General features: G+C 37.6%; 1 protein-coding gene across 2 annotated transcripts; it reads left to right on the top strand.

Moving 5' to 3' along the window:
* Window positions 1–413: 413 nt before the first annotated feature.
* LOC306859772 (adipolin-like) lies at window positions 414–24,571 on the top strand. 2 transcript variants are annotated; one of them, XM_079401019.1, is made up of 8 exons: window positions 414–1,596; window positions 13,017–13,124; window positions 14,541–14,652; window positions 14,799–14,980; window positions 17,307–17,415; window positions 19,726–19,819; window positions 21,634–21,712; window positions 22,959–24,571. In XM_079401019.1, exons 1-8 carry the CDS (start codon window positions 1,423–1,425, stop codon window positions 23,055–23,057), a joined length of 957 nt encoding a protein of 318 aa, XP_079257145.1. In that variant the 5' UTR covers window positions 414–1,422; the 3' UTR covers window positions 23,058–24,571. The 2 variants fall into 2 exon arrangements, with proteins under 2 accessions (XP_079257145.1, XP_079257146.1); XM_079401020.1 differs by having other exon boundaries at window positions 531–1,596; window positions 13,020–13,124.
* The last annotated feature ends 1,076 nt before the right edge of the window (window positions 24,572–25,647 follow it).

A 25,647-nucleotide genomic window follows, 5' to 3' on the forward strand; every position in this document is an offset into this window, starting at 1 on the left:
CTTAATGCAATGTTTTGCAAGTTGTTGTATATAGTAGAAAAATATTGTTTGTACTATGGAATATGTTTCTGACACATGCAAATGGATGATTGACTCCACATCAGTTCATATAAACATTCAGCTCTTCTCTAAAAGACCCAGATATTTAGTCAGCTGGTCAAATATGACTTTCTAGTGCCTTAAAGTAGTTATTTCTGAGTTGTTTGAATTATCTGAGACTAAATGTCACATGTACAGGGCTACTGCAAAGTAGGACACTACACACACACACACACACACACACACACACACACAGATTTACACTTACACACATGAACACGCATTCCCTAGAGTCTGCCTGCCAAAGAGCTCTCCCTCAAGACTTAAGTATTTCATTAGTGAGATAAAACAGGGCTGAGCCCACTGAGGTTGCCAGTTTCACTGATGAGGAAAGGAGAAGCAGGGGAATCAGAAAGAGAGAGAGAGAGAGAGAAAGAGTGAGAGACAGAGAGGGGGCTGTGATAAACTCTGTTGCGAGCCCTCCTGTATCCAGAGTGCAGAGAGTGCAGGAGCAACAGCATAAGATCTGGAGAGGGAGAGAACACAACTGTGAGCAAGACCTACCACAAAGTCCACACAGATCGGGCACTTTGAGGTGAGCATGCATGTGTTTTTGTCACCCTGCAGAACTGGGCTGATGCATTTGGGTGCGATCGTCCCGTCAAGTGCTTCCCTGCTTTGAATTTGGCCGTGGGGGATTGATTTTTTCCTGCAAAGAAAAAAAAAAAGCAGGAGAAGGCCAAAGGCTACGAAAACTGGAGTGTTTCCAACTTCCAATTCCCTCAGGACATTTTTTTTCCCCACCTCGGCTTCAAGAAGGAATCACATGTGAAGACTGATGGGGCAAGAGCTCAGCATTGCTTACCAGAGAATCGGTTCAGATGCATCACTGTAAAGACTCCACATCCCAGTAGGAGCGAGACGGAGGTAAAGAACCAGAGAGAAAGGGAGGGAATCTGAGTAATTTCCATCCACTCCCCCCTTCCCACATTGGGACCTTCTTCAGTTGCCCTCTGCTACCCCCCGTGGGGCAGGAAGCGTGAAAAATCTCACTAATGGGTTTATTTGCTGTCAGCTCAGCGACGACCTGTCATTTCCCAGGACCACTCCACACTTGACACATTTCATAGTCGAGTAAGCTTTGCTTTGTTTTTGCCTAAAGAGCCCTTGCTTCACACTGTTGGCTGTTGAGAAGATCAAGACCAGGCTGAGGTATCAGGTGGAGCGGACAAGTCCCTTAATCACTTTGCCTGCCTATTACAGTATTTTTCGTCCAGTGAGGTCAAGCGTGTGGGACGTCTCGCTGTTCTTTTGTATTTCTCCAAGTCGAGAACATCTTCTGCTTTCTGAACCTACTACGGTCTCCTGGCTGGTGGGCTGAAGATGCGTTTCTGGCTGCTAGCTGTGGTGACGGCAGTGCTCTGGAGCCAGTGCATCCTTCTAGGGTGGGCTGAGGCCAGGAAGATGCGTAAGAGGCCTAAGGAGCTCGGTCCGCAGCACACTGAAGCATTCAACACCACTCTTTCCAACAGCGAGGAGCTGGATGGCAGTGCGAAGGTATAGGCCTACATCATATATATCATATGATAGTTTCTTATTGCTTTTCTTATATGTTTAAGCTATGTTCATTTCTCAGCTCTGCACATGAATATGCTTATGATTCCACATCAGAAGTCAAATTATTGTTTTATATAAGATCACGGATAGAAAAAATGTTTGGAAATGGTCCCTTTAGGGCTACAACAGTTTGATACTGAGACAGCATCCTCAAAAGTGAACATTGGTACCTTATATACCCATTTAATGTGTTTATTATTACCTTAATGGTACATGTTACTATCTTAAAGTACTAATATGCCAACAATGTATTTTTCAAAGTTTAGCCCATGGGACAACTAAAAGTACATTTTTTGCACTTTTTCAGGGTATGTCATATGTCTGTGTTTTTGACAACGGTTGATTTAAAAAAAAAATGTCTTATAATGTGTCTTCTTCAGTTTACTAAGAAACTTCTGATATTGTAGTAATCGGTTAGTCTCATGGCTGTGAAAACACACAGACAGCTGATGCCACTTACTATGTTTTACATGTCTTGGGGCTCTGGTTTATTGAGAACCTCACCCTAACTGGGTGCTAAAATTGCATGAAAAATGATAGAACACATTGGTTATATACACTACCAAAAGTTTGCGGCCAGTGGTTATATACACTACCAAAAGTTTGCGGCCAGTAAGATTTTTTATTATTATTATTAAATTAATCAAATGTGACAGTAAAGACATTTATAATGTTACAGAAGATTTCTATTTCAAATCAATGCTGTTTTTTAAAACTTTCTATTAATTCATAAATCCTGAAAACACAAAATTCACTGTTTCCAAAAAAATATAAAGCAGAACAACTGTTTTAAACATAATAATAAGAAATGTTTATTGAGCAGCATATTAGAATGATTTCTGAAGGATCATGTGACACTGAAGACTGGACTATGCCAAAAAAAATCAGCTTTGCCATCACAGGAATAAATTACATTTTAAAATAGTTATGTAAATGGTATGTTATGTTAGTTAATATTTCACAATATTACTGCTTTATTGTATTTTTTATCACTGGTGAACATAAGAGAATTCTTTTAAAAATGTACTGACCCCAACTTTTGAATGGTAATATGTGTGTTTATACAGTGCCCTCCATAAGTACTGGAACAGTAAAGACAAAATTGCTCTGTTGGCTGTGGAGTCAAGACATTAGCAGATATGATTAAAAGATGAATATGAGACAAAACTACAGAATGTCACATTTTATTATTAGCCATTTCAATTCATACATGTTTTACCAAATAAAAATAACAGCACTTTTAGAGTTCATCACACTCATTGATGTGAGCATAAGTGAAGTGACATACTGCCAAGTATGGTGACCCATACTCAGAATTCGTGCTCTGCATTTAACCCATCCAACGTGCACACACACAGCAGTGAACACACACACACCGTGAACACACACCCGGAGCAGTGGGCAGCCATTTATGCTGCGGCGCCCGGGGAGCAGTTGGGGTTCGGTGCCTTGCTCAAGGGCACCTCAGTCGTGGTATTGAGGGTGGAGAGAGCGCTGGACATTCACTCCCCCCACCTACAATCCCTGCCGGCCCGAGACTCGAACCAACAACCTTTGAATTACAAGTCCGACTCTCTAACCATTAGGCCACGACTTCCCGGGAAGATGCGTATTGGGCATCCAAATAAGTATTGGGACACTGAACATAAGGCAGATATAAAAGATTAAAAGCTATTATTTAGTTGCAGATCCCTTGCACACAATCACAGCAGTGAGTCTGTGACCCATAGACATCACCAGACTCTTGGTCTCATCCTTTGAAATGCTTTTCCCAGCCTTTAATGCAGCCAATTCCAATTGTTGCTTGTTTTGGGGAGTTTCTGCCTTTACTCTCCTCTCCAGCTGGTGAAATTCATGTTCAATCGGATTTAAATCTGGAGATTGACTTGGGTAATCTAAGACTTTACATTTCTTTGCCCTTATAAATTCCTTGACTGAACTGGCAGGGTGTTTTGGGTCATTGTCCTGATGCAATATGAAGCACTTCCCAATGAATCTGGAGGCATTTTCTTGAATATTGGTAAGCAAGATAAAGGTTCATCTCTGTCTCTTCGGTCCATAAACACAGTTCCAAAACTCTTCTGGCTCACCTTTGTGCTTTTTTTGCTAACTCTAATCTTGCCTTTCTATTTTTGGTGCTGGTCAGAGGTTTGCATCTTGCTGTGTAGCATCTGTAATTCTGTGTCAAAGTCTCCTGAGGACAGTAGATTGTCAGAGCATCACCCCAGCTTTCTGGAAGCTGTTGGTGATAACAGACATGACTATTTGGGTTCATTTTCACAGCTTTTATGATTTTTCTGTCATCAACTACTGTTGTTTTTTCAGCTGATCAGGTTGTTGTTGGTTGCTGGTGTCACTGGTGGTTTCCAAACTCTTGATTTCTCTTCCTCTTTTCTTTTAGCATCCAAATTGCTTGCTTTTCTCACAAAGTCAGCTTCCTCATCTTCATCCTGGTTTGTGTGTGTCATCATCGAATGCAAGATTCAGAATGCATAAGTAATGGATATAACTGATACAACACTTTCCCTGCTTTTCATACCTGAAGAATTAATGCAACAGGACACAGCTGATCACTTAGAAAGACCTGTGAGGAAACTGTTCCAATACTTATGCTCACATCAGATAGAGAGATGAAACTCTAAAAGTGCTGAACTTCTTAGCTGGTAAAACATCTGTGTTGAATCACCCAATAATAAAACTTGACATTCTGTAGTTTTGTCTCATATTCATCTTTTAATCATATTTGTAAATGTCTTGACTCCACAGCAATTTTGACTTTACTGTTCCAGTACTTTTGGAGGGCACTGTATAATTATATTATTTATTTATAACTGGTACACTAATGCACACTAAGTTTTCCTGTAGCTCAAAAGGATTCACAATGCACAGAATAATAAATTATATCCCTTAAATGGACTTTATGTTATTTATATAGAAACATCTGCCAAATGTGTAAATGTAATGCATTTTAGCAACCAATCATTCCTCACAGTGTGTCAAAATCACCCTGTAACAGCCAGGCAGAGAAAATACCTCAGAATGATGTGTTTTAAATGCTCTGTTAAATATGTCAGCACACTCATCAGAAAGCAAAGCCGACTGCATTTGGCACCCACAGTAGTCTCTCATCATACTTTGTAAATGCGCCTGAGCAGAAGTCGCTGGCTGCTTTGCAAACTTTGGCTATTTAAACAAGCTTAGAGCAAGCTCATGATGGAGATGCTACAACCATTTCTGATTAGCTTGGCACAGACTCAAACATGTATATTTCTTGGGAATTAGCAGGTCTAATTCTCCAGTATAGAATGAGATTCAGAATGATAAATAGAGCGGTTTGCAGGCTCCAATGTGTGAAATGGATGATTGAAGCGTGAGATATGTGAAGAATGCACATTCAGAAGGTCTGATCAGGGCATCGATTAGTCTAGGTGTTCTCTACCAGAACATGAAAGAGGGCTTGTTTGTTATTTGAGACTTGTTTCAGTAGGTTACGGATGATGAGAACGGTAAACAGGGACTCTTTTGCATTTGCATATAAAATAAATAAGTTACCATTCATTTCTATGAACATAAACCTTGGGAAATATCATATTGTGTTGTTTGTAGCTGAATTATCGTGCATAAGTGCGTTGACATTTTCTGGCTCCAACAAGGCCAACATATTACTATTCCAACTCTGTATTTGTTTATTGCGCCTGTATTGTTTAGATATCAGGGTTTCCATTGGAAAATTAGCTCCTGTCTCAGCCCACCCACAGAGTTGGCATTCTCAAATAACTCCCAGCTACCCCTGTGCCAACCACTCTAACTATAACTGCTTCAGTGATCTTGCTGACAAGGGTTGTTGTCTTATTGAGTTTTTACACATGATATTGTGACAGTCTGGTTGTGTCATATCTCCATACTGTGTTTATTTTGACATTCATATGAAGCAATTTTCAAAAAGGGACTGTCAAAATGCATGTATATGTGTGTATATATATATACACATATATGCTTAAAAAATTTTTTGGGGAAGTTTTAAATCAAAGAACAATTACAAGAACTTACCATTTCAGGCTTATAAAATCGTATTTTGTGTTTATCTCAATGTTGATTGCAATGTTCTTTGTAATTATCTATGAAATTTGCTATCAATTTCTGAGTGAAAATTGTTTATAAGGAAACCCTGCCTCAGTGAGACTTTTTTTCCATTAAATTGATCAAATGTGACAGTAAAAGAAACCTGTTGACCTTGAGTCAAACTCTTGATGCTGTACCTTCATTGCATCCCTGGTGTGTCCTTTGCTACCTCCTCTTCCTCCTCTTCTTCTTCCTCCCTTCATGGCCCAGCACAGGCAGGCTGCCATGATGTAATTCCTGGGAAGGTTAGGTGGGGAGATATTTAAAGACCATTGGCAGAGCTCTTTCCCAGCCCATTGATTCTGTCATTCACAGGCCAGGCTGACTCCGCTGTGTCTGGGACATCCGATAGGGGCGGTGCGGCCCCCTGAAAAAACTGGGGCAGCAGGCCGCATAAGCCCCTCACAAAGCCTCACAGAAAGGGTCCTGAAAGAGGACACCTCGAGAAGGATTAGTCACCCCCCCCCCCCCCCCCCCCCTTGCTTACATTCTTTTCATCTTGTCCCATACGATCAGAGAGTAATGACATAATCACTCTAAATCCCAGTGTTTTGCCAGATTTGTCACTGCCAGAAAGCATCACTAGGGATGGGGACCCTGTGTGACATTCATAGGGATGGAGATCATCTTTACAGGTATAGGTGGGTTTTGTAGGATCCATATGCTACTTAATGTCCAGCTACCAATATAAGCCCTTTCGATTCTTAAAATCCCAATATCAGTCTTTTACTCTGTGCTTATTGTCCTGTAGATGTCACTGCGTTCTGCATTTTTCATTTACATTTATTCATTTAGCAGGGTGTGTTCAAAATAGCAAGGCTTCATTCAAAATCAACGCAGCCAGTATATTCTGATTCATGAACAAACAACACTTCTGCGCTTCTTTCTAGCAAATCAAAAAACAAGCAGTGCAACCAGTGTAATTCGATTCACAAACATATGGATCTTATAAGCAGGTTCATTTATTGAAACAAAAAAATACAGCACAACCAGTGTAATTTGGTTCGCAAACAAATGGCATTAATGAGACGGTTCTATTTAGCGAATCATAACACAGCACAAAAAGTGGTATTTGAGCTGGTTCATTTTAGCAACTTAAAACATACAGTGCAATGCAACCAGTGTAGTTCAATTCATGGAAAAAAAGACTCTTATGAGCCGGTTCTTTGTAGTGAATCAAAACATTCTGCGTGACCAGTGTAGTTCAATCTCTTGAGCCAACTTATTTAATTGTTATTCGAAAAGATGAGTCACCTGTTTACACCAGACTAAAGCGGTGCCTTGTCTAATTTACAAAATTAACTAAGATGTGTTTTTTTTTCATATGACAGAAATATAGGCTAATGAATCAGAATCAAATTATATAAATCAGCAGTGGACTCTAATCACAAGCTTGTGAATCTGAATCAAATTCAATTCAATCAGGAATCAATAAACAGCCCTACAAAAGAATAACCAGTGAATGGTGAGTTGTCTCTGTTTTGGCTTCAGTAGCTCTACCTGAAGAAGCCATGAATACATTGTGTTCTCAAAAACAGCCTTTATAAATCTGAAGTTTAACATTAAAATGACTTATTTGCAAATGTGATTAATTTCAAAGAATAGAAATATTTTAATCCAGCCCTGCTATTTACTTGAACAGTGGCCACTAGGACATTCACATTAGGACACAGAGTACAGGGAACAGAGGAACAGCATGTATAAACATTAAATGGGGTACGAATAACTCAAAGAACCTCAAAAAACCTGCCTAAGAAATTTTTTCACTCTCTAAGACAGACAACTTTTCCAATAAGACTTCATATGAACGTCTCACACATAACGTCGGTATAGGTGTTTATCTGAAGTATTTCTCAGCTGTCCATTTGACCTACCACAGATAATAAGGGAAATGAGCACCAGTGCAACCTAGCTCAACATTATAATTTGCACACAAAGCAGGTGTGATGCTGCAATCAGACTCTCTTCAACTCTTTGACTTTTTTATGGCGAGAGGAGGGCAGGATAATTCCTCAGTAGATCTCATAATAAGTCTTGTGGCTCTCTCTCCCCTCACATGTCTTCACTAGCCAGGAATGCACACTTGATATACATATAAATATCTAAACAATGTTTACCCTGCTACGATGGCATGGAACAGCGAGAGTTATTAAAACAACACGGAGCCTCATTACCTCACCTACATGTTAGTTTTGTAAAGTTACGAGTGTATTCTGACACATACATGTTGTTGTGCTTTGTACGAGTGAAGATAGAGAGTAAATTGGATTCAGACGTCTTTGATGTCACTGTTTAATGACCTGTGGGCCTATAATGGGCGCATTTCCAGCGTTCCCCCCCTGAGTAATAACAAAGCGGTTAACTGCCTGTTTCACTGCTCATGTAAGCATGTGATGAAAGGAGCTTTATGGTAACTGCCAAACAAATATTCAATGTACATGTGAAAGAAAAACTCTATCTGTCGACCATTTGGAGTGTATTAGTTATCAGACCTTGTCCACAGGGAAGGATTACAGAATAATGAGGCCTCGGTAATGAAATATACAGTGGTGCCGAGTCTGTTACCTGTTAAATGATGGCCTTTGAAGCTTTCTGCTGCTTGATATCCAGCCAAATAATCATTTCTCTTTTCGTATCTCTATGTTTTGACTTCCGAAGCAGTAATGACTTGGTACCAAAAGAAACCATAATTGCAGGTAAGAATCTGAGGTGTGGTGTGAATGCGTCCATATAATCAAACCCATAAATCTGTGTACCGACCCATAAAGCTGTGTTTGGGAACATACCATCATCGCATTTTGTTCTCTCGCACACCGTGTACATGAGACTAAGGAAAGTGAATATTCTTGTACAGCCATATTTAGGTGTCTTTTATGAGTCAGGGTATATACGAGAAATGATGGGTGAATTGGGAAATAATGGGTGTGTGACATGGAAGATGCACACAAATCTGTCTATTTGTTCATATGGTAAAGGGGGATCCTTTTTTTATTATTTGTATTGCATGCTTTATTTATTTTTCAATGTCAAGGAATGTTATTTTACGGGAACGGCTATTGCATCTTTGTAGTGTTGACAACATCCCTGAGGAACGTGTTTTAAACATGTTATTGTAAGTATTTTTAATTGTCAAATAGTATTTCCAATATTGACATTTGAATTTGGGGCTGAATACTTTTACAAAGTTTTACATTTAGACAGAAATAGACCTAATGCTTGGGTATTTTTTAGCTATATACTTGTCAGTGTGGGTTACTGTAATGTCTGGTAAATTTTGGACCTGAGGTACAAAGATCAACAAACGGAAGCAATTTCTTCATAAAATGTCACTAAACTTCATGGCTGTGTTAGAACAGACCCAGTTTGTAAAGTCTGGACTATATACTTGTCACGGAGTTAATGTCATGTAAAAACATTTTGTGTCATTTCGTACCTTCAGACTGTGTAATGAAATGGATATACAGCCTAGAAGAGGCTACAAGGTTTTTCACAATCAAACACTGCTGCATAATTGTTGATTGTGGCCTCAAGGCAGATTTTTATGGCCGTGTTTATGTTTGCTGTGGCGCGCTGCCACAAAAATAGTCTCTGACGTTTTTCTCTGAAAATAAACTGATTTTTTTTGTTTCTTTTCTCTGAATACACAGTGAGGACTAAGAATTTTGGAGAAATGTTGCATTGTTAATCAAGCTAATTATTTGAACACATTTTAAAACTAAAAATAAATGTTGGAATTTCGATATTCCATTATTACCTAAATAATGTTTTAAGACGATTAAATTAATCATTTAAACTAATTACTGCAATGCTTTTTCAGCAATCATCAGAAAAATCTCTAATTATACCGTAATAGGTGCACTACATTTAATTTAATTGCTCAAGCACTTTGTTCTGGTAAACCCCAAAAAATAAAAATTGCAGTTGGAAAACAACCATTTACAATTAAACAGAAGTTTAACACGCTACATAAGTAAATTACTTTGTAATTACAGATTCCTGCTCGCACTTGTAGAAGAGTTAGCAGATATTTTGACATTTAGAAATTAGTGGCTGTTCATGATGTGGACAAAACAGACAGAAACATTCTTCAAAATGTCTCTTTTTGTTTTCCACAGCTGAAAGGAAGGTATGGAACAACATGAGGTTAAGTTAACACAGCTTTCATTTTTGGGCTAACCTTTTGACCAATTAAGCTGCAGGATCTATATTGTGTTCATCTATTTATGTGAAAATAGCTTTGTGTTTGCTTAGTGGGGCTATTATAAAGTCTCATAAGTCTCTTTTTCTCAGCTTTCTTTCTGACTCTCATCGAAACTCTTGCTCGACTTTTTTTTTCTCAGTCTCTAATGGAGCATTTGGCAGCTTTGCTCCACAAAGCTCTGCTGTTTTAACAGCCCCAAAACAAACTCATCAGAGAAAAATCCACCCCACTGGTATGCTGAGATAATAACAGCTTGCCATGATCTGTCATGATCTGAGCGTATAGGGCTTTTCATACAAGCCATGCTACCGCTGTCAACCGAATCGACTGTGTACACAGCGCCCTGAAATATTGGAAAGTTTATCGCACTGAGCAAACCGCTGCACATTCCGTATCAGCCTGAAGTCTCTGTGAAAATGTTCCTTTGTATCCAAAAAACATTTCTGAGAACTTTAACTGTATGTCCATGCTTATAGAATCCTTGCTTTCAGACAGTCAGAGAATGGTTTATACTTTTTGAGTAAAGAACATGAGGGAACATGATGAAATGAGATTGCGTGGATATAGATGTGTCTCCACAAACTTCGATGACATTTCCAAGCAGCAGCTTCAGGCAAGTTAATCCTTGTCTTGACAGAGTTATGGATCCTCCCCGTACACCAACTGATCTGACTCTGATCATTTGAAGTGTTAATGGAAGTTCCTCGTATATTTTGAACTGAAGGTGTTGACTTGTCCATCTTGTGGAAACTGGTTGTAACTCTCTTGCCGAGGCCAAAAGAGAGTACATTCCCCTTAAGCTTTAAGTTAGCTTCTGTGCTAGCATCTGTGGCTTATACTTCTATTTGGCACAGGAAATTAAACAACTCAATGGAGCCGCCAAAGTCGATATTGATCCTTAATAGAACCGTGTTGAATCAACAGTATTCAGAAGACTTCATGACCTGAGCGTTTGTTCTTTTCGGTAATATTAGAATCCTGTGGATTATTTTTTGGCACGACTATAGCCTGCTCTGCGCTGCTTTGACATACTGATGATACAGTCTGTATTTATAAAGCATTCCATAAAAGACAATGGAAAAGAAACAAATCACGTCTTCTCCCAGTGTTTGGGGAAGATCTGAGGGATTGCCTTCTGCTGTAACAGTATCTGTACAAGTCTGTCTTTTGGCTGTCTCCGGGCTCCTAATTCACAACAATAACACTCAGACATCCAACATGCGAGAGGCTTGTGTGCTAGTTAAGTTGTTTATTTTGTCTACTGCCACAAGAATAGAGGGAGAGGAAAAAAAAATTACACCCGAGCAAAAATATGAGCTCGTCCCATTCCAGTATGTATAAGAAAAACAAGGGGTTACTTTGTTGCAGCTTAACATGAGGCAGGTCTTTCTGTGAAGAGATGCAGCATGTTAGTTTAACAGATAAGTCATCCAGGTCTCGGTGCCAAACCTAAACAAATTCCATTTCAGACAGCTCACCTCTACAACTTGTCTCTATCTTTGTTTCTATCTCGACCGCAGTCACTTGAAGTTTAGGGAAGGGCTCAAGGAGATTCAATTCATATTTGTGGTTTCTGGGATTATAAAGCCTCGCGTTTCATATAAGCGAAAACATCGTAAGCTCTTCAGCATTGTTAGTGGTTAGTTGACCAAGTAATAATTATGTTTAAATAAATATTTAAATTTCATATTTATATATTTTTTCATATTTAGTTAAATTTGTGAGTACTGTCAAAATGCTATTCAGTTGAAAGTCAAAATATGTAGAGCGGGTTTTCACATTTTAAAATAAAAAAGGAAACTTTTTTTTCTTAGCTTTTGAAATTGATAAATGAACTTTAATGCACAAATTAGGATTTAAATCTTAATGACGGGTGAGATATGGACTCATTTTGATAGTCTAAATGAAATTTTAAGGATCATTGTATGATTGTTACTTTATAAATGTATCTGAGTAACAGCAGATTACTTCATTGGTACTTTGTAGAGGTGTGGTGTACAGGAGTAATTTTTCATCACATCCCTGCAAACAGTGTGTTCTTTCAACCTAAACCATTTTTATATAAAATTCTGAAAGCAACTATTGAGAAAGTAGCTCAAATTGTAGAACCACTAAAAAAAGGGGAGATGTCATTGGTTTGGCTGGTCATTGCTGAAGTCATTCCAGCGTGGGATTTAGAGGGTTCAAACTGTTGCCAAATAGAATGAGTTATATCACAGATTGCATATTTGATAACCTCTCTCTGAGTTAGAAATCTATCTCTCAGAAATGAACTTCAGGCTCTGAGAGCTTATTGAATTGAAGAAGCAAGCAATGTTTCCACTGAAAGCCACTGTATGTGTTTAAAGAGTTGCAAAAAGGAACCCACAGTATAATGCAATGTCTCGGGCCTCTCATTTTTAGGTGAACTGTAACGTTGTGCTCATGGAAACTTGTTGAGAGAGATCAATTTAGAAAGGCTGTTTATTTTTCACAGACCCTACTGGGCAAATTTGACGTAGCACCTGAGAGAACTACTGAGAAGGAGTAATTAAGCAAAGAGTAAAGTCCTCATGAGAAAATTTGACTGACTGTGTTTGGCATGAGGTAGTGCTGCATGCCACACAAAAGACCCATTCCTTTACTGCTGTGGTGCAACCTGCCTTGATGTCTGGCACCAGTTAATAGCATCTTTAGACATAATTTTGCTGAGAGGGTTTGTCAGCAGAAATTATAACTCATTGGATTTTGTTACGTAGCTACAATGCACTGCACTCAATGCCAACGGGAGAATGATCTCTGGATTAAATATCTGATAAATCACACAGTTAGAACTTCTCCAGTTGACTCATCAAATATAAAAATGGGAGTACCATACATTTTTTATGCATCCGCTCTGACATGTACACTAACCAAACCTAATATTATGTCAGTTTTTTCTTGTGTGCATTATATCCGGAATACTTCAAGTTATAAAGAAATATGAAAACAAAACAAAACAAAACAAACAAAAAAACAACTACAACATGCATGTCATCATTTCTGTGTTTTTATTCAGCAGGTGAGTGAGAACCAGAGAGTGGACCCTCTTGGATCATGGATGGATTTTGTGAAGAGACCTGTGGGCAACTTTCCCGGAAAATGCCGAAAGCGAAAACGACCACTGGTGCGGAAAATCTTTACAATCACATATTATCAAATGTCAAACACATAATCAACAGTAGCACATGAGACAGAGCTGAAATTGTGGCAAGGAGAGGAATTTTCATTCACTTGGAATGTACATAACAATTCTTATAAATCAAGAAAAAATTTGGAATTTAAGAATGTTTTACGTTAAAGGAATAGTTCACATAAAAATTTATAAATTCACATAAAAAGTCAGGCCATATAAGATATAGTTGAGTTTGTTTCTGCATCAAAATAGATTTGGAGAACATAAACATTTAACATTACAGTATATCGCATGCTCAGCAATGGATGCTCTGCAGTGAATGGGTGCCGTCAGATTGAGTGTCTAAACAGCTGATAAAAACATCACAACAATCCACAAGTAATCCACACGACTGTAGTCTATCAATCAATGTCTTGTGAAGTGAAAACTGTGTTTGTAAGAAACAAATCCATCAAGGCATTTTTACATAAAACCATCACTTCTATCCCAAATAGAGTTCATAGTCCATAATAATGCTTCCTCCAGAGATAAAGTTAATCTCCTGATAACCTTTCATGTCAAAATATAACTGTTTTGGAATGTTTTTGCTTGTAAACAGTGTTTGATCTGTGCACATTTCTCTCCTGATTCAGACGAGACTACTTTTTTCACTAGAGAAAGCTATATTATAGATAGAGGACTCAAATTTTAGTCAGAAAAACTGTTAAAGATCAATTTGTTGATTACAAACACAGCTCTTCACTTCAGTGGAGTGGAGTGGTGTGGATTACATGTGTTTTTTTGTGATATATAGGCGCATCATTTGGTGAGCAAGTGATATAATGTATTATTTCTCCAAATCTGTTTTTGATGAAGAAAATATTCACCTTCATCTTGGATGGCCTGAGGGTGAGTCAGTTTTCAACTAATGATCATTTTTGTTAATTGTTTCTTTAAGGTATTTTTCCCATTCATGACGTGCCAACTTTTTTCTTAAACATGTAGTTATTCTGGCCAAGCACCTACTACAGTGATGTTTTTCGGCAATGTGCATGCATTTTTGTATTTTATTACTTTTAGCCTACGCTTGTTTACCACCATTACTTACTGTACAAGTCATTTTGTGATGGCTAATTAATAAAATAGGTAGCTAGAGACACATGTAAAACTTCAGGTGCAATATACGAACTAAAAAGCACTATTACATATGTATTGCACTTCAAAAAGTTGAGTGTCTAAGAATTAACTTTTAATGTAAAATTTATCTCTACCAGAGAATTTGTAATATATTGCATAACACATTCCACATTTCCAAGTTGTAACACGTCATTACATATAGTGAGATGCTCTTTTGAGCATTCACAGAAATTTGAGTCTTGATTAAATTGATTTGAAATTCTATAAAAGTCATATTTCTTTGCCTATCAGCCTGGTCCCCCGGGCCCTCCTGGACCTCCAGGACCTCAGGGACCCCCAGGATCCCCTGGGGCAGAGGTCACTCAAGAGGTCCTGCTGCAAGAGTTCAAAGAAATGATCAAAGGTGAGGACCTGCGATAACAGTGATGGACATTTTCAATCATCGTCAAGTTGCTATCATGAAGATGGGCTGGACATTTTGAGAGATACAGTGATGAGGTGTCTTTATGTGCATACAGTGATGTGTCTTCTTGTGATCTGCTTGAACAGAAGCTACAGAGAGGCGAGCAGCAGTGGACAGGCCCAACGAACCCAGTCAGCTGCCCACGGCTCTGATTACCCTAGAGACTATGACCTCCTACAGGAGAATCGAGGAAGCCTTCCACTGCAAACTCAAAGGCCCTGTCGTTGTGGACAAAAAGACTCTGGCTGAACTGCAGAACTTTCAGACAGTAAGTGCAGACAGTAAATATATCTGTCTTATATCATAATGGAATATCTATCCATCAAAATGGATCTAATTGATCCTAACTTTATATTACACCAAAACCAAACCAAAAAAAAAAACATACCTTTGGTGACATATTTCATTTATTTATTTTTGCATAATACTTCTGACAAATGTTTCTTTAATTACACATTGAAATGCATGGTGAGCGTAGTTCCAGGCAGCTCTTGACTGCATTACATGTCCATATCACTTCACCAAATGATTTCAGTTATTTAAGGTCCTTACAGCAACAGCAAAATAGCCAAAACCCTCAACAACACTGGAAAAACAAATAAATATAGTAAACATGCCGTTTTATTATGTATGGAAAGCACATACTCTATTTCTTCCGCTCTCTCCCTTACAGACACACACACATACAGTTTGGACACAGAAACATGCGCGTTAATGTTGCTAGCGCTACTCTGACGACTCAAAAGCTACATGACATTTCTCACAAGCGAGGTTGCAACAGCGCTGTTCTTTAAGAAAATGAACTTCAAGTTGCCGAGTCGTGGCTGCATCACCACCTCGGGTGTGCATTATTTTCTAATAATTTAACGGCCCGTCTGCAAATATTTCTTACTTGGCCAGTGACCGTCTTAATTTTCAGCAGTTTTTAATTGAGCATTTTACATTGATGTCTTTTGTTATTGTTAAGCTATTGTTTTGAAAAGTTATTGTGTTTATAGCTTCTGGTCAAATAATACAATCAGTCACAATTAGGCCTATATCTAGACTTTTATACTTGTGCTGCATGTTAAGCACATTATTGTTAACAGCCCAGCAAAAACGAAGGAAACACTGCATTTAAAACTGGGTAACAGCAAATTCACATTCATTGTAATTCAAATGAGCATTCCAGCTACTTAGAAACGCAGTCATTTACGGTAAATGATACAGCTTCCAAAGCGAACATGTGATCGTCTCGTTGCGGCAGTGGGATCGGCTTTTGCCAGAATGTAAGAAATTCCAGTCTGTTGCAAATAATTTCATATTGGCTTATTTTGTCTTGGTTCCATTTGGCTTCTTCATGGTGACAGTTTTACACAATATCAAACACCATTTCGAAACGCTTCCAACCTGTGTGTGTGTTCAAAGTGAAGTGTGTAATTTCTCCATCATCAAACAGAATTACAAAATCAAAATGACAAAATCGGCCAGTCAGACAGACACTGTAACTCCACCCCAATCAGCTTTAGAGACACAGCTGTATTAAGGCCACCTGTGATTGTAACCTCCTGATTGACTCTTGACATGAAGATTAGTGACAAGACATTGGATTGGCCGAATGTTTACTCAGCCAATCAAGAAGGGCCTAATCCACACTCCTCTTAAAAAAATATATCCTTTTTCAAATGTGTTACATTGCTGTCTTGGTGGTGTACAAAAGGTACTCTGTCTGAGGTTTTGGACGTGTGAGTGGTGTGTATAAAAATAGACACCATTTGAAACAGTGCGCTGAGCTTTACCCTGTGGCATTCTGATCAGCCAAGGACACACACCGAAAATCCATGTTTCAGCCACGTCTTTTAGTCACGGAAAAAACTGCGACTGATTAACGTGGACAAGATTTAATCTAAGCTCCTATGAGAAATTTAATTTGGCTGATCACTGAGGATGTATGATTCTTACTTTCCGTATTAAAGAAATTTTGATCATATAGTCTTTCAAATCTGTCAAATGGATGAAATAACGGTTGTAAATGTCAATGCAAAGCTTTATTCATCCAATGTAGAAATAGATGTCAAATAAAATTACGCTCTTCTCACATATCTGTTGGGATCTGACATGTATATGAAAGGCATTCATTGTATGTGTTCAAAGCTGACAGCACAAAAATGGCAGAACCGAACAGTGTTTAGCACACTAATCGGAGGACTCATTATAAAAGCGTCTGAGTCTGGAACTCTTGGTGGGTTCTGGAGGCGTAATGCAGAATAATGTGGTCTGGCATGGCTGCAGCGTGCAGTTATGATCAAAAACAGAATCGGAGGATTCTTGGCAGATGTCTACATATTTCTAACCATTTAATGGTTATGTGCTCCCAAACTGAGCCCTAAAACTGGTATATTTTCGAATGCTGTATGCAGAATGCTTGATTTGCATGGGCGTTTATTAGTGTGTGGAGAGCAAGAATTCTGCTGAAAAACCTATTCTTGAGATGCTTGGAATGCTCAGCAATTTACAAAGTATGATTTTCAGATAGACTGAAGGGTGTTGATTAGTGGTTATTAGGTGTGTTCATTGTAGGCCCTCTATAATTCTCACCTGTTTCATACCTTCAGCCTCCTGCCAAAGGTGCCTTCCTTAGAGGGACGGGGATGGATCAGTCCACTGGCCGATTTACAGCTCCCGTAACTGGAATTTATCAGTTCTCTGCCAACGTTCATATTGGTAAGGAAAGGCTGAAGGGTTCACCTCACCAGTAACAAACTTTCTGTTTTTTGTAATTTTTTTTGTTTTCTTACACTTTTTCAGTCTTAGACATGAGGTTTGGAGGTATGATAATGATTAGCGGAATCAAACCCATGTTCAAATAATAGAATGCATGAATGAACTGCAAAAATGTACACAATTTACAGTGATTTTTAAAGTAAAATTGTATATGGATGGTACACAATTTACAGTCAAAAGAGTAATAGAATATATTATTAATATATATGTAATTATATATGTTATTTTATTATTTCATTAGAAAAAAAAGTAGTATTACTATCTAAAATTTCTATTTCTATTATGCTTTTTCACTTTTTGAATTTTAGTCAGTGTGTAGTGTGTATGTTTGGGCATAAAAAGATCTACAAAGTTACAAATCTCAAAGTCCACTCCAAAGGGAGATATATAGTTTAAAAAAAAATCCCTTTTCAAGAACTACAACAAACGGCTCATTTGGACTACAGCATTGTTTTCCGGTGTTTCTGATATCACAAAGCGGCCCATTAGAATATCATTAAAATAAATCCCGCCTACGGAAATTCGAATGGTTGGCGAGTGGGGAGAAAGCTTGGTTGAGCACTGCACGTTTCAAAATCGAAACCCGGTGCGGGTGTTTTTAGGCTATATCACTGTATTTCTGAAGGAAACCGACTGTCTTCAGAAAATTTTGGATGTCATTTTCATTTCATCTTGCATGTGTCTGATAAAGCAGCGTTTGTGAGCGGAGCTCTGCTTTGTGTACAGCCTTACCGTGGAAACCTAGATCTCTCCCGCTCCAACAGAGGCTCCTGCTGGCAGATAATTAATTTGCATATATATGCCGCCACAAATAGTGTAACTCAATTTTATTATATTATCACAAATAATGTATACTCAATATTCTCGCCTCGGGGTCTGAATTGATATGGCAATATTGACGAACTTGCTGCTTTGGTAAGGGGCGGGGCAGTACTGAAACACTGTTCGCCAATCACAACACATTTCGTTTTTCGGAAGGCGGGCCTTCATGAAATCCGGAACTAATCAAGCCATTTGAGCCAGGCTTGGGAGAGAGGTGTTGTAATAATGTAAATTAATTGAAAAATAATGCGTTTTTCGAACCACCAAGCATGAGAGCATGTTCAATAACACCCCAAAACAAAACCAAGACATTGTAAAAGAGCATAATAGGACCTCTTTAAAATTTAATTTATTCCTGTCACAGCAAATCTGAATTTTCAACATCATTACTCCAGTCTTCTGTCTCACATGATCTTTCAGAAATTATTTTTTATTATTATCAGTGCTGAAACTGTTGTGCTGCTTAATAATTTTGTGGAAACCGTGTTACATTTTATTTCAGGATTCTTTGATAATTAGAAAGTTCAAAAGAGCAGTTCACTTGGAAAACATACAAAATGTTTGTAACATTATAAATGTCTTTACTGTCACTTCAGATCAATTTAATACATCCTTACTTAAAAAAATATGAATTAAAAAATGCTTACTGACTACAAACCTTTGAATGTGATGGATATGTAGATTTTTTTTTAAATAAAAAAAATGCTTTGGATAAAATTGTCTGCCAAATACAGTAGAGATTAATTGAAAATTCAGTTTCTCTGCTATAAATACAAATGCATGGAGTACAAATTAATATTTCAATGTCAACTCTATCAGGAGATGCCATCATGTAATGGATGTGTTTCAGACTTGGCACTTTCTCAACAGATGGATTGCATTCCCCTGTAACTTACATTCCAACTGTGCTGCATTTGTTTGCTGAGATTGAGGGTGTCTTGCACAATCTTGCATGTTTAAAAAGCTAAAAAATTTGTGCCGTCCTTGAAAGCGCACAACCATACTTTTTTTTTTGTTGTTTTTGTTGGTTGATGCTCTAAAGAGGGGGTACAGTGGTTATTCATCCGTCCTTTCAGAGGCAATGCTTATGTGGAGTTACACTGAAATAAGCCCCAGGGACTGAATGCAAAACTCTTCTAAGCTGTGGCGCCGCCATGCAGCTCCGGGAAAAGGAATTGGCTCTTTGCAGGAGACTGTGGCAGAAAATCAACATCCCCAAACAAATTCACAAATCCACTGTAGACTTATAGAACAGCCCAATATTTAGATGCGACTGGAGGTCAAACATGACTGGCTACGGCATCGTGTGCTTCACATACAAAGCTCTGTCAAACAACATTTCAACAGCCTTTACTCTTCATACAAAAGTTTGTAGTGCATGTCTGAAAAGTTTTCTCAGGAAATATAATTTTTTGTACTTTCTTGCAGACCACACTGAGGTGAAGAAAAGTAAGAACCAGCTGAGAGCCAGAGACAATGTCCGAGTTTTGATCTGCATTGAATCACTCTGCCACAGATATACGTAAGATTGCTTTATCTCACATTAAAGGGATAGTTCACCCAAAAATAACAATTATTTCAGAATTTATTAAGCCTCATGTTATTCCAAAACTGTATGAAATTCTTTCTTCTGTAAAACATAAAAGGAACATTATATCTTTTTTAATATACTAGCTTTTATGCCATTGCAAACAAGCTTAAAGGGATAGTTCACCCAAAATGAAATTCTACAATCATTTACTCACCCTCATGTTGTTCAAAACCTACTGTATATAAATTTCTGTCCTCTGTTGAACACAGAAGAAGATATTTTGAAGATTTTTGATAACCAAACAGTTTTTGGTCTCTGACTTCCATAGTATTTTTTTTTCCATACTATGGAAGTCAATGGCTATCAGCAACTATTTTAATTTTTGGGTGAACTATCTCTTTAAATAGACAGAAAACTATCATAAAAGTATCATAAACGGGCTTCATACAACTACATTAAGTCTATGGAGCACATAAGGGGAAATTGTGATGAAAATAAAATGAGGGGGGGTATAAATGTTATGCTTTTACGTTCCCCAGAAACTGTGTTCACTCGCAAAAATAATATGAGGTGGGAGGAAAAACTATATTTCAGTGCTTTTGTGAGCAAATGCAAAGTTTCTCTGGGTAATGCAATACTTTTCAAGAGAATGTTTCTCAGGGATCGCAAACATTTTGCGAGCAAACGCAAAAGCTTTCAAATACATTTTTCCTCCCATCTCATATTTTTTTTCTTCAACAATGTCCCTTTGGGGCTCTGGACAAGTCCTATAAAGTCATACAATAGATTTGTTTGATAAGCAGACTAAAATTTAAATTATTATTTACTGAAAACCTCTTGAGAGAAGTAGTGATGTTTGATTCACGAATGAATCATTCAAGCTATATAATTAAAGTGCTAGAATTTTAGTGTGTTTCCAACTGGCCACACAGAGTTTGTTGTGATTTTCGTTGATTTCAGGTCTTTCTGTCAGACTTGGTGTCAGTTCTGTTAGCAGAACCATCCAGGAGAAAATCTGACACCAGCAATTTTGCTAGAAAGGTTATTATGATTACATTATGTATAATTTACCCTCAAGTAGTCTATTTATTAACATTCGATTTTGGACCCGTTGTCCACAGACCACATCCACATCAATATAAATTCATGACTCAGACTCTAAGGAATACATCACTTATGATGAAAATTAGTATTTTTCTTGAGCTCCTTTTTACATTCAGAGCATGTGGTTTTTATTTCAGTGGCTTAAGCGTGTGAGTGCATGTCATAAAAATCCTCTTTCACAAATCAAACAAAAATGAATTTACTTAAAAGAAAAGAGAAAAACAAACTACTAGGGGTACATGAGGTGGGGACGAGGGAATGGGGGTGGCAGATCAGCCTGGAAGTCTCTTCCAGTGTTTGCTGGTAGTTAGCGCTCTTTTGCTCTTAGTCAGTAACTCATGGGCTGTAAAGCATGTTGTCTGTTCTAGCTTGTGTGGAACCAGCAAGGCATTTCCTGTGTTAAAGTGGAGCAGGACTTTAAAAACTGTCCTCTCACCTTCAGTCTGGTCCTTGTCACCTTAGTAACCTTTACCGCCACCTTTGACTCGTGGGCTCCCTGTTGGTCTTAGCACCAGTACTGAAGGGTAATTCCTAAAATTTATTGCTGAAAAGTGCTAATAGAGACCTAATAGAGACCTATAACTTCTATGCAACGTATCACTAAGAATCTAATCTCTACTGACTGTACTGATTTTGTATTGACTTGTGAATTCTACAAATCAATAATTTGTTCACTCAAAATATTTTCTGTTTCGTAATAGATCCTTGGAAATGATTGTTGGCCTTGAGAGTAACAGCAAGATATTTACAGTATCTGTTCATGGACTGCTGGAACTTCAGGTAAGAATTAGTTAAATACACTCCACTCAGTTTAATGCAGTTTTACCTTTATGTAGTTGTATCCTTATCATACAAATCTGGTGTTTCTGCTGCTGTTAAGATAAAAACAAAAACAAAACGCTAGTTAAAATCTTAACCTAAAACGATAAGTTTGTTAATGAATGTTTCTGTTCTTATTTTAAGTGATTCATCAGTGCATGTCTTTATTATTTAAAAAAAGAGTTAACGTAGTCAATAGTGGATAATGTTAACTAACATATAAATAGCTATTTTTGTGAACGTTACATTTAGTCTGGATCAATTCTGGTATGAAGCACACAGTTTTCAGTATCCAAAAAATCTCGCTGAATAACCTGTTTCTTAAAGGGGTCATGAACTGAGAAATCTAAATTTCCTTCATATTTTGACATATTAGTGGTCATTGTACAAATACATCCTGTAAGTTTCAGAATTTAAAACTCTCTCATTAGTCTAAAAACAGCTTATATTGAAGCCAGTCTGCCAAAACTACAAGTTGTGGAATGATGTAATAGTGTGGATAAACACCGCTACTGCAGAAGTAGATCAACGCCTGCCTCCACATGACTGCCTGTTTAGCCCCGCCCACCGATTCACACACGTTGTGGGTAAATGACAAGAGCTGCAAAAGCAGGTCTACATAGAAACCAAATGATAAACTTTATTTAATGAACTTCATTTTTAATAAAGTGCCAGACCACGTCAGTAAGAACTTGGTCCTTTGTTCGCCTCATTTTACCGTGGATTTATTTTGCAAACAAGGCATAATTTAATTTTCAGAATGACTGAAACGGTGCTGTGCTGACTAAGTGTGATTAACTGTTTTCATTACATGATCACTATTGCTTTGTCTTCTTACAGATCGTTTGATATGTACTGAGTATTTATGCGTTTTTAACCTAAATAGCAGCGTCCATCTGTGAAGAATTTAGGCTGTCAAACATTCACAGCTATTTGCCAATCATAGCAGTGGGCGTTTGCTTCCGAGTCTACAGTCCGCCATGACTATTCAAACAGAGCGTTCTGATGAGGGGGTTAAAAACAGGACAGAAAATAGCCTATTATGTCTAAATTATGATGTTTTTTGATGTAAAAATCTTGATAACATTATAAGTGGACCTCAGAGAACAATACAAAAAAACATTATCCCTTTAAATACATCAAATTAAGTAAAATGTATTGCAGATTGACATCGACTTTAAATAATGTGATGTTTTCTTTCTCACAGGCTGGGCAGTACACCTCCATATTCGTGGACAATGCAGCTGCAGCATCAATCACAATACAGAATGGTTCAGATTTCATGGGCATGTTGTTGGGGGTATAGCCTTGTTTTACAGCCAGACTATATCTGGCAGGCCACATAAGACTGCATAGCTCCTTTTTGGACTATCATCCAGCACCATATATCCTCATGAGACAATATGTGACTGCTATAAAGCTCTCGGCTTGCTCATGGATGAGACATGGACATATTAAAACTCACAAAGCAGAGACAGTTGGATGCAAAACTGAAAGACTTTACTGAGGACAGTCGATCCACATCTGCCTCTCTCATGTGCCGTCTACAATGAGGTTTTTACCTCTTCAGAAAGATCAGTTCTCACTGTTTCCCCTCACCATGTCCTATTTTGTGATTTATAGATGTATACTAAGAGATTTTTGTATTTTGACATTGTGTTGTTTTGTCCTTCCTCCTAATTAATAGTGTTTATACAGAATGTTTATATACACAGTTGGTTTTCTATGGTGAAAGGTTTTCTACAATACAAGAGCTAAACTATTTTGGATTCATTATCTTGAAGGAATATCTCACCCCAAAATCAATTAAAAAAACACAAAAAAAAAAACATTTCACCCTCAGGACATCCAAGATGGGTTTCTTTTTCATTGAAACTGATTTGTAGAAATTTAGCATTACGTCACTTGCAATGGATTCTCTGCAGTGAATGGGTGCCATCAGAATGAGAGTCCAAACAGCTGATAAAAACTAATCCATCATTAAGGTTGCTAATGGTAAATTTCTCAAAATCTAATTCACTCATCTTGGATGGCCTGAGGGTGAGAAAAAATTCTACATTTTCTTATTTTTGTGTGAACTATTCCTTTAAGGATATTGAGATCTTTTGGAGGTGTTACACAAAATGCTCACCTCCTCTTGTGCATAAATGCCTGTATTTTTAAATATAACAAGATTTTATTTACTATGCAGCTCAGAAAAGCATGTTGTAGTGACTTGATTATTGATGAAAGAACAGATTTTCCATTATACTCGGCCAAAAGAAGGAAACAGCCAAATACAAGAAAAGAAATGAGATGAATGACTCAGTCTATTTTTACGTCCAACAGCTAACAGTCCCAAACAATAGCGTTTATCAAGGAGTGTGTGTGTGAATGTGTGTTTGGAAAGCTACTGCCATGATCGATTAGGCATGTTAGAGTCCTGCTGAGTTCTCATTTTGTTTACTGCAATGCCAAATACGTCATCTGAACGCTCTGTTTTTCACGTCTCTATGGAAGTTTATTCTTGCTTTCTTTCAGATGTGATGCTTTTCCTCCTTTTCCCCCAAACATCGTCTTTGTTATTATCATCAGTAAATACAGAAATTAAAATGCACATATATATTAGCATATGTACAATTTTCCATACAAATAATTTATCTTTAAATGTATCTGCCAATTAAAACAGATTTAATTTTTTTAATTGGCTTCTAGCCTTCCAGTAGATCTCAATACAAGTGAAAATAATGTAAGCAAACCTGTTTAAATATACAGTAGTTGCTTGTATTGTGGTGTAATGGAATTGAAACTATATTCAATAAATGTAAAATTTATCTATTCACCTGGGCATGCTTGCGGTTGACTCGAAATGACTTTTGTGAGCTTTGAAATCTTGCTAACGTTCGTAATTCTCTGCTCAATAAAGCAGGCAGGACGTACTCTCAGTGCTGCACGATGAAGCTCATGGAAAATATTCTTTAGTGCGGTAGTGTGGAAAATGCTTCTTTGCATCATTTGCATTGTAAATAATCCAGGATACCTCAAATACCTTGGCAAACAAGAGAGCGTCTGACAGACTGATGGTGGTACAGTATGCCACCTGGGCACACCAGAGACCCATTTATGAAATCCAATCATTTGAGTGTCATTTAGATTGTCACATGAAAAAACAGATAAATAATGTTTTTTTTTCTCCTACAAGACCTGTGGTTTCGCAGAAGCCGTTACACCTTCAAGCCTCATCTTTAGTCAATAGGCCTTTTCGTTTTTCTTTTCTATTCTACACTCTCATAAAAGATGGTACAAAAAGTAGTTATCTGACGTGTACATATTAGTACCTAAAAGGTACCTCCCAAGTAGCTTTTTGACCTTTTTTCTTAGAGTTTTTGAGAACCAAAACTGTTCAAAACAAAACAGTGATCTGGAAGTTCTGAACATTCTGAAGGATGCTGTTAATTCTCTGGTAAAGTTCTTTCATTATAAGCCAATACCACAGCTTTGTAATACAAAGCATTGTGGTTACATTATCAGTCGTCTGTAAAACCATCTGCTGCAGTGTTATTTTAGTATTATTTATACCATCATAGTTTTCATTAATATTTTGAATGGGCTGTTTTATTTCAGTTAGTAAGTTTAGTACTTAAACTTATTTTAATTAGTTGCAAAGGCAAGATCTAAAAAGTTTGACTAAAACTTTCAATAAGGTTTCATTTGTTAACTACATTAGTTAACATGAACTAACATTGAACAATACTTCTGTAGCATTTATTAATCTTAGCTAATGTTACGCTCATGCCAACTAACATGACCATGGACATTTTAAAGGTGATGCCCCTGTATACACTGCATAATATAAGTCTCAGATGTCCCCAGAATGTGAAGTTTCTGCTCAAAAAACCACACAGATCATTTATTAT

The sequence above is a fragment of the Barbus barbus genome (assembly GCF_936440315.1).
Source record: "Barbus barbus genome assembly, chromosome: 40".
Lineage (NCBI taxonomy): Eukaryota > Metazoa > Chordata > Actinopteri > Cypriniformes > Cyprinidae > Barbus > Barbus barbus.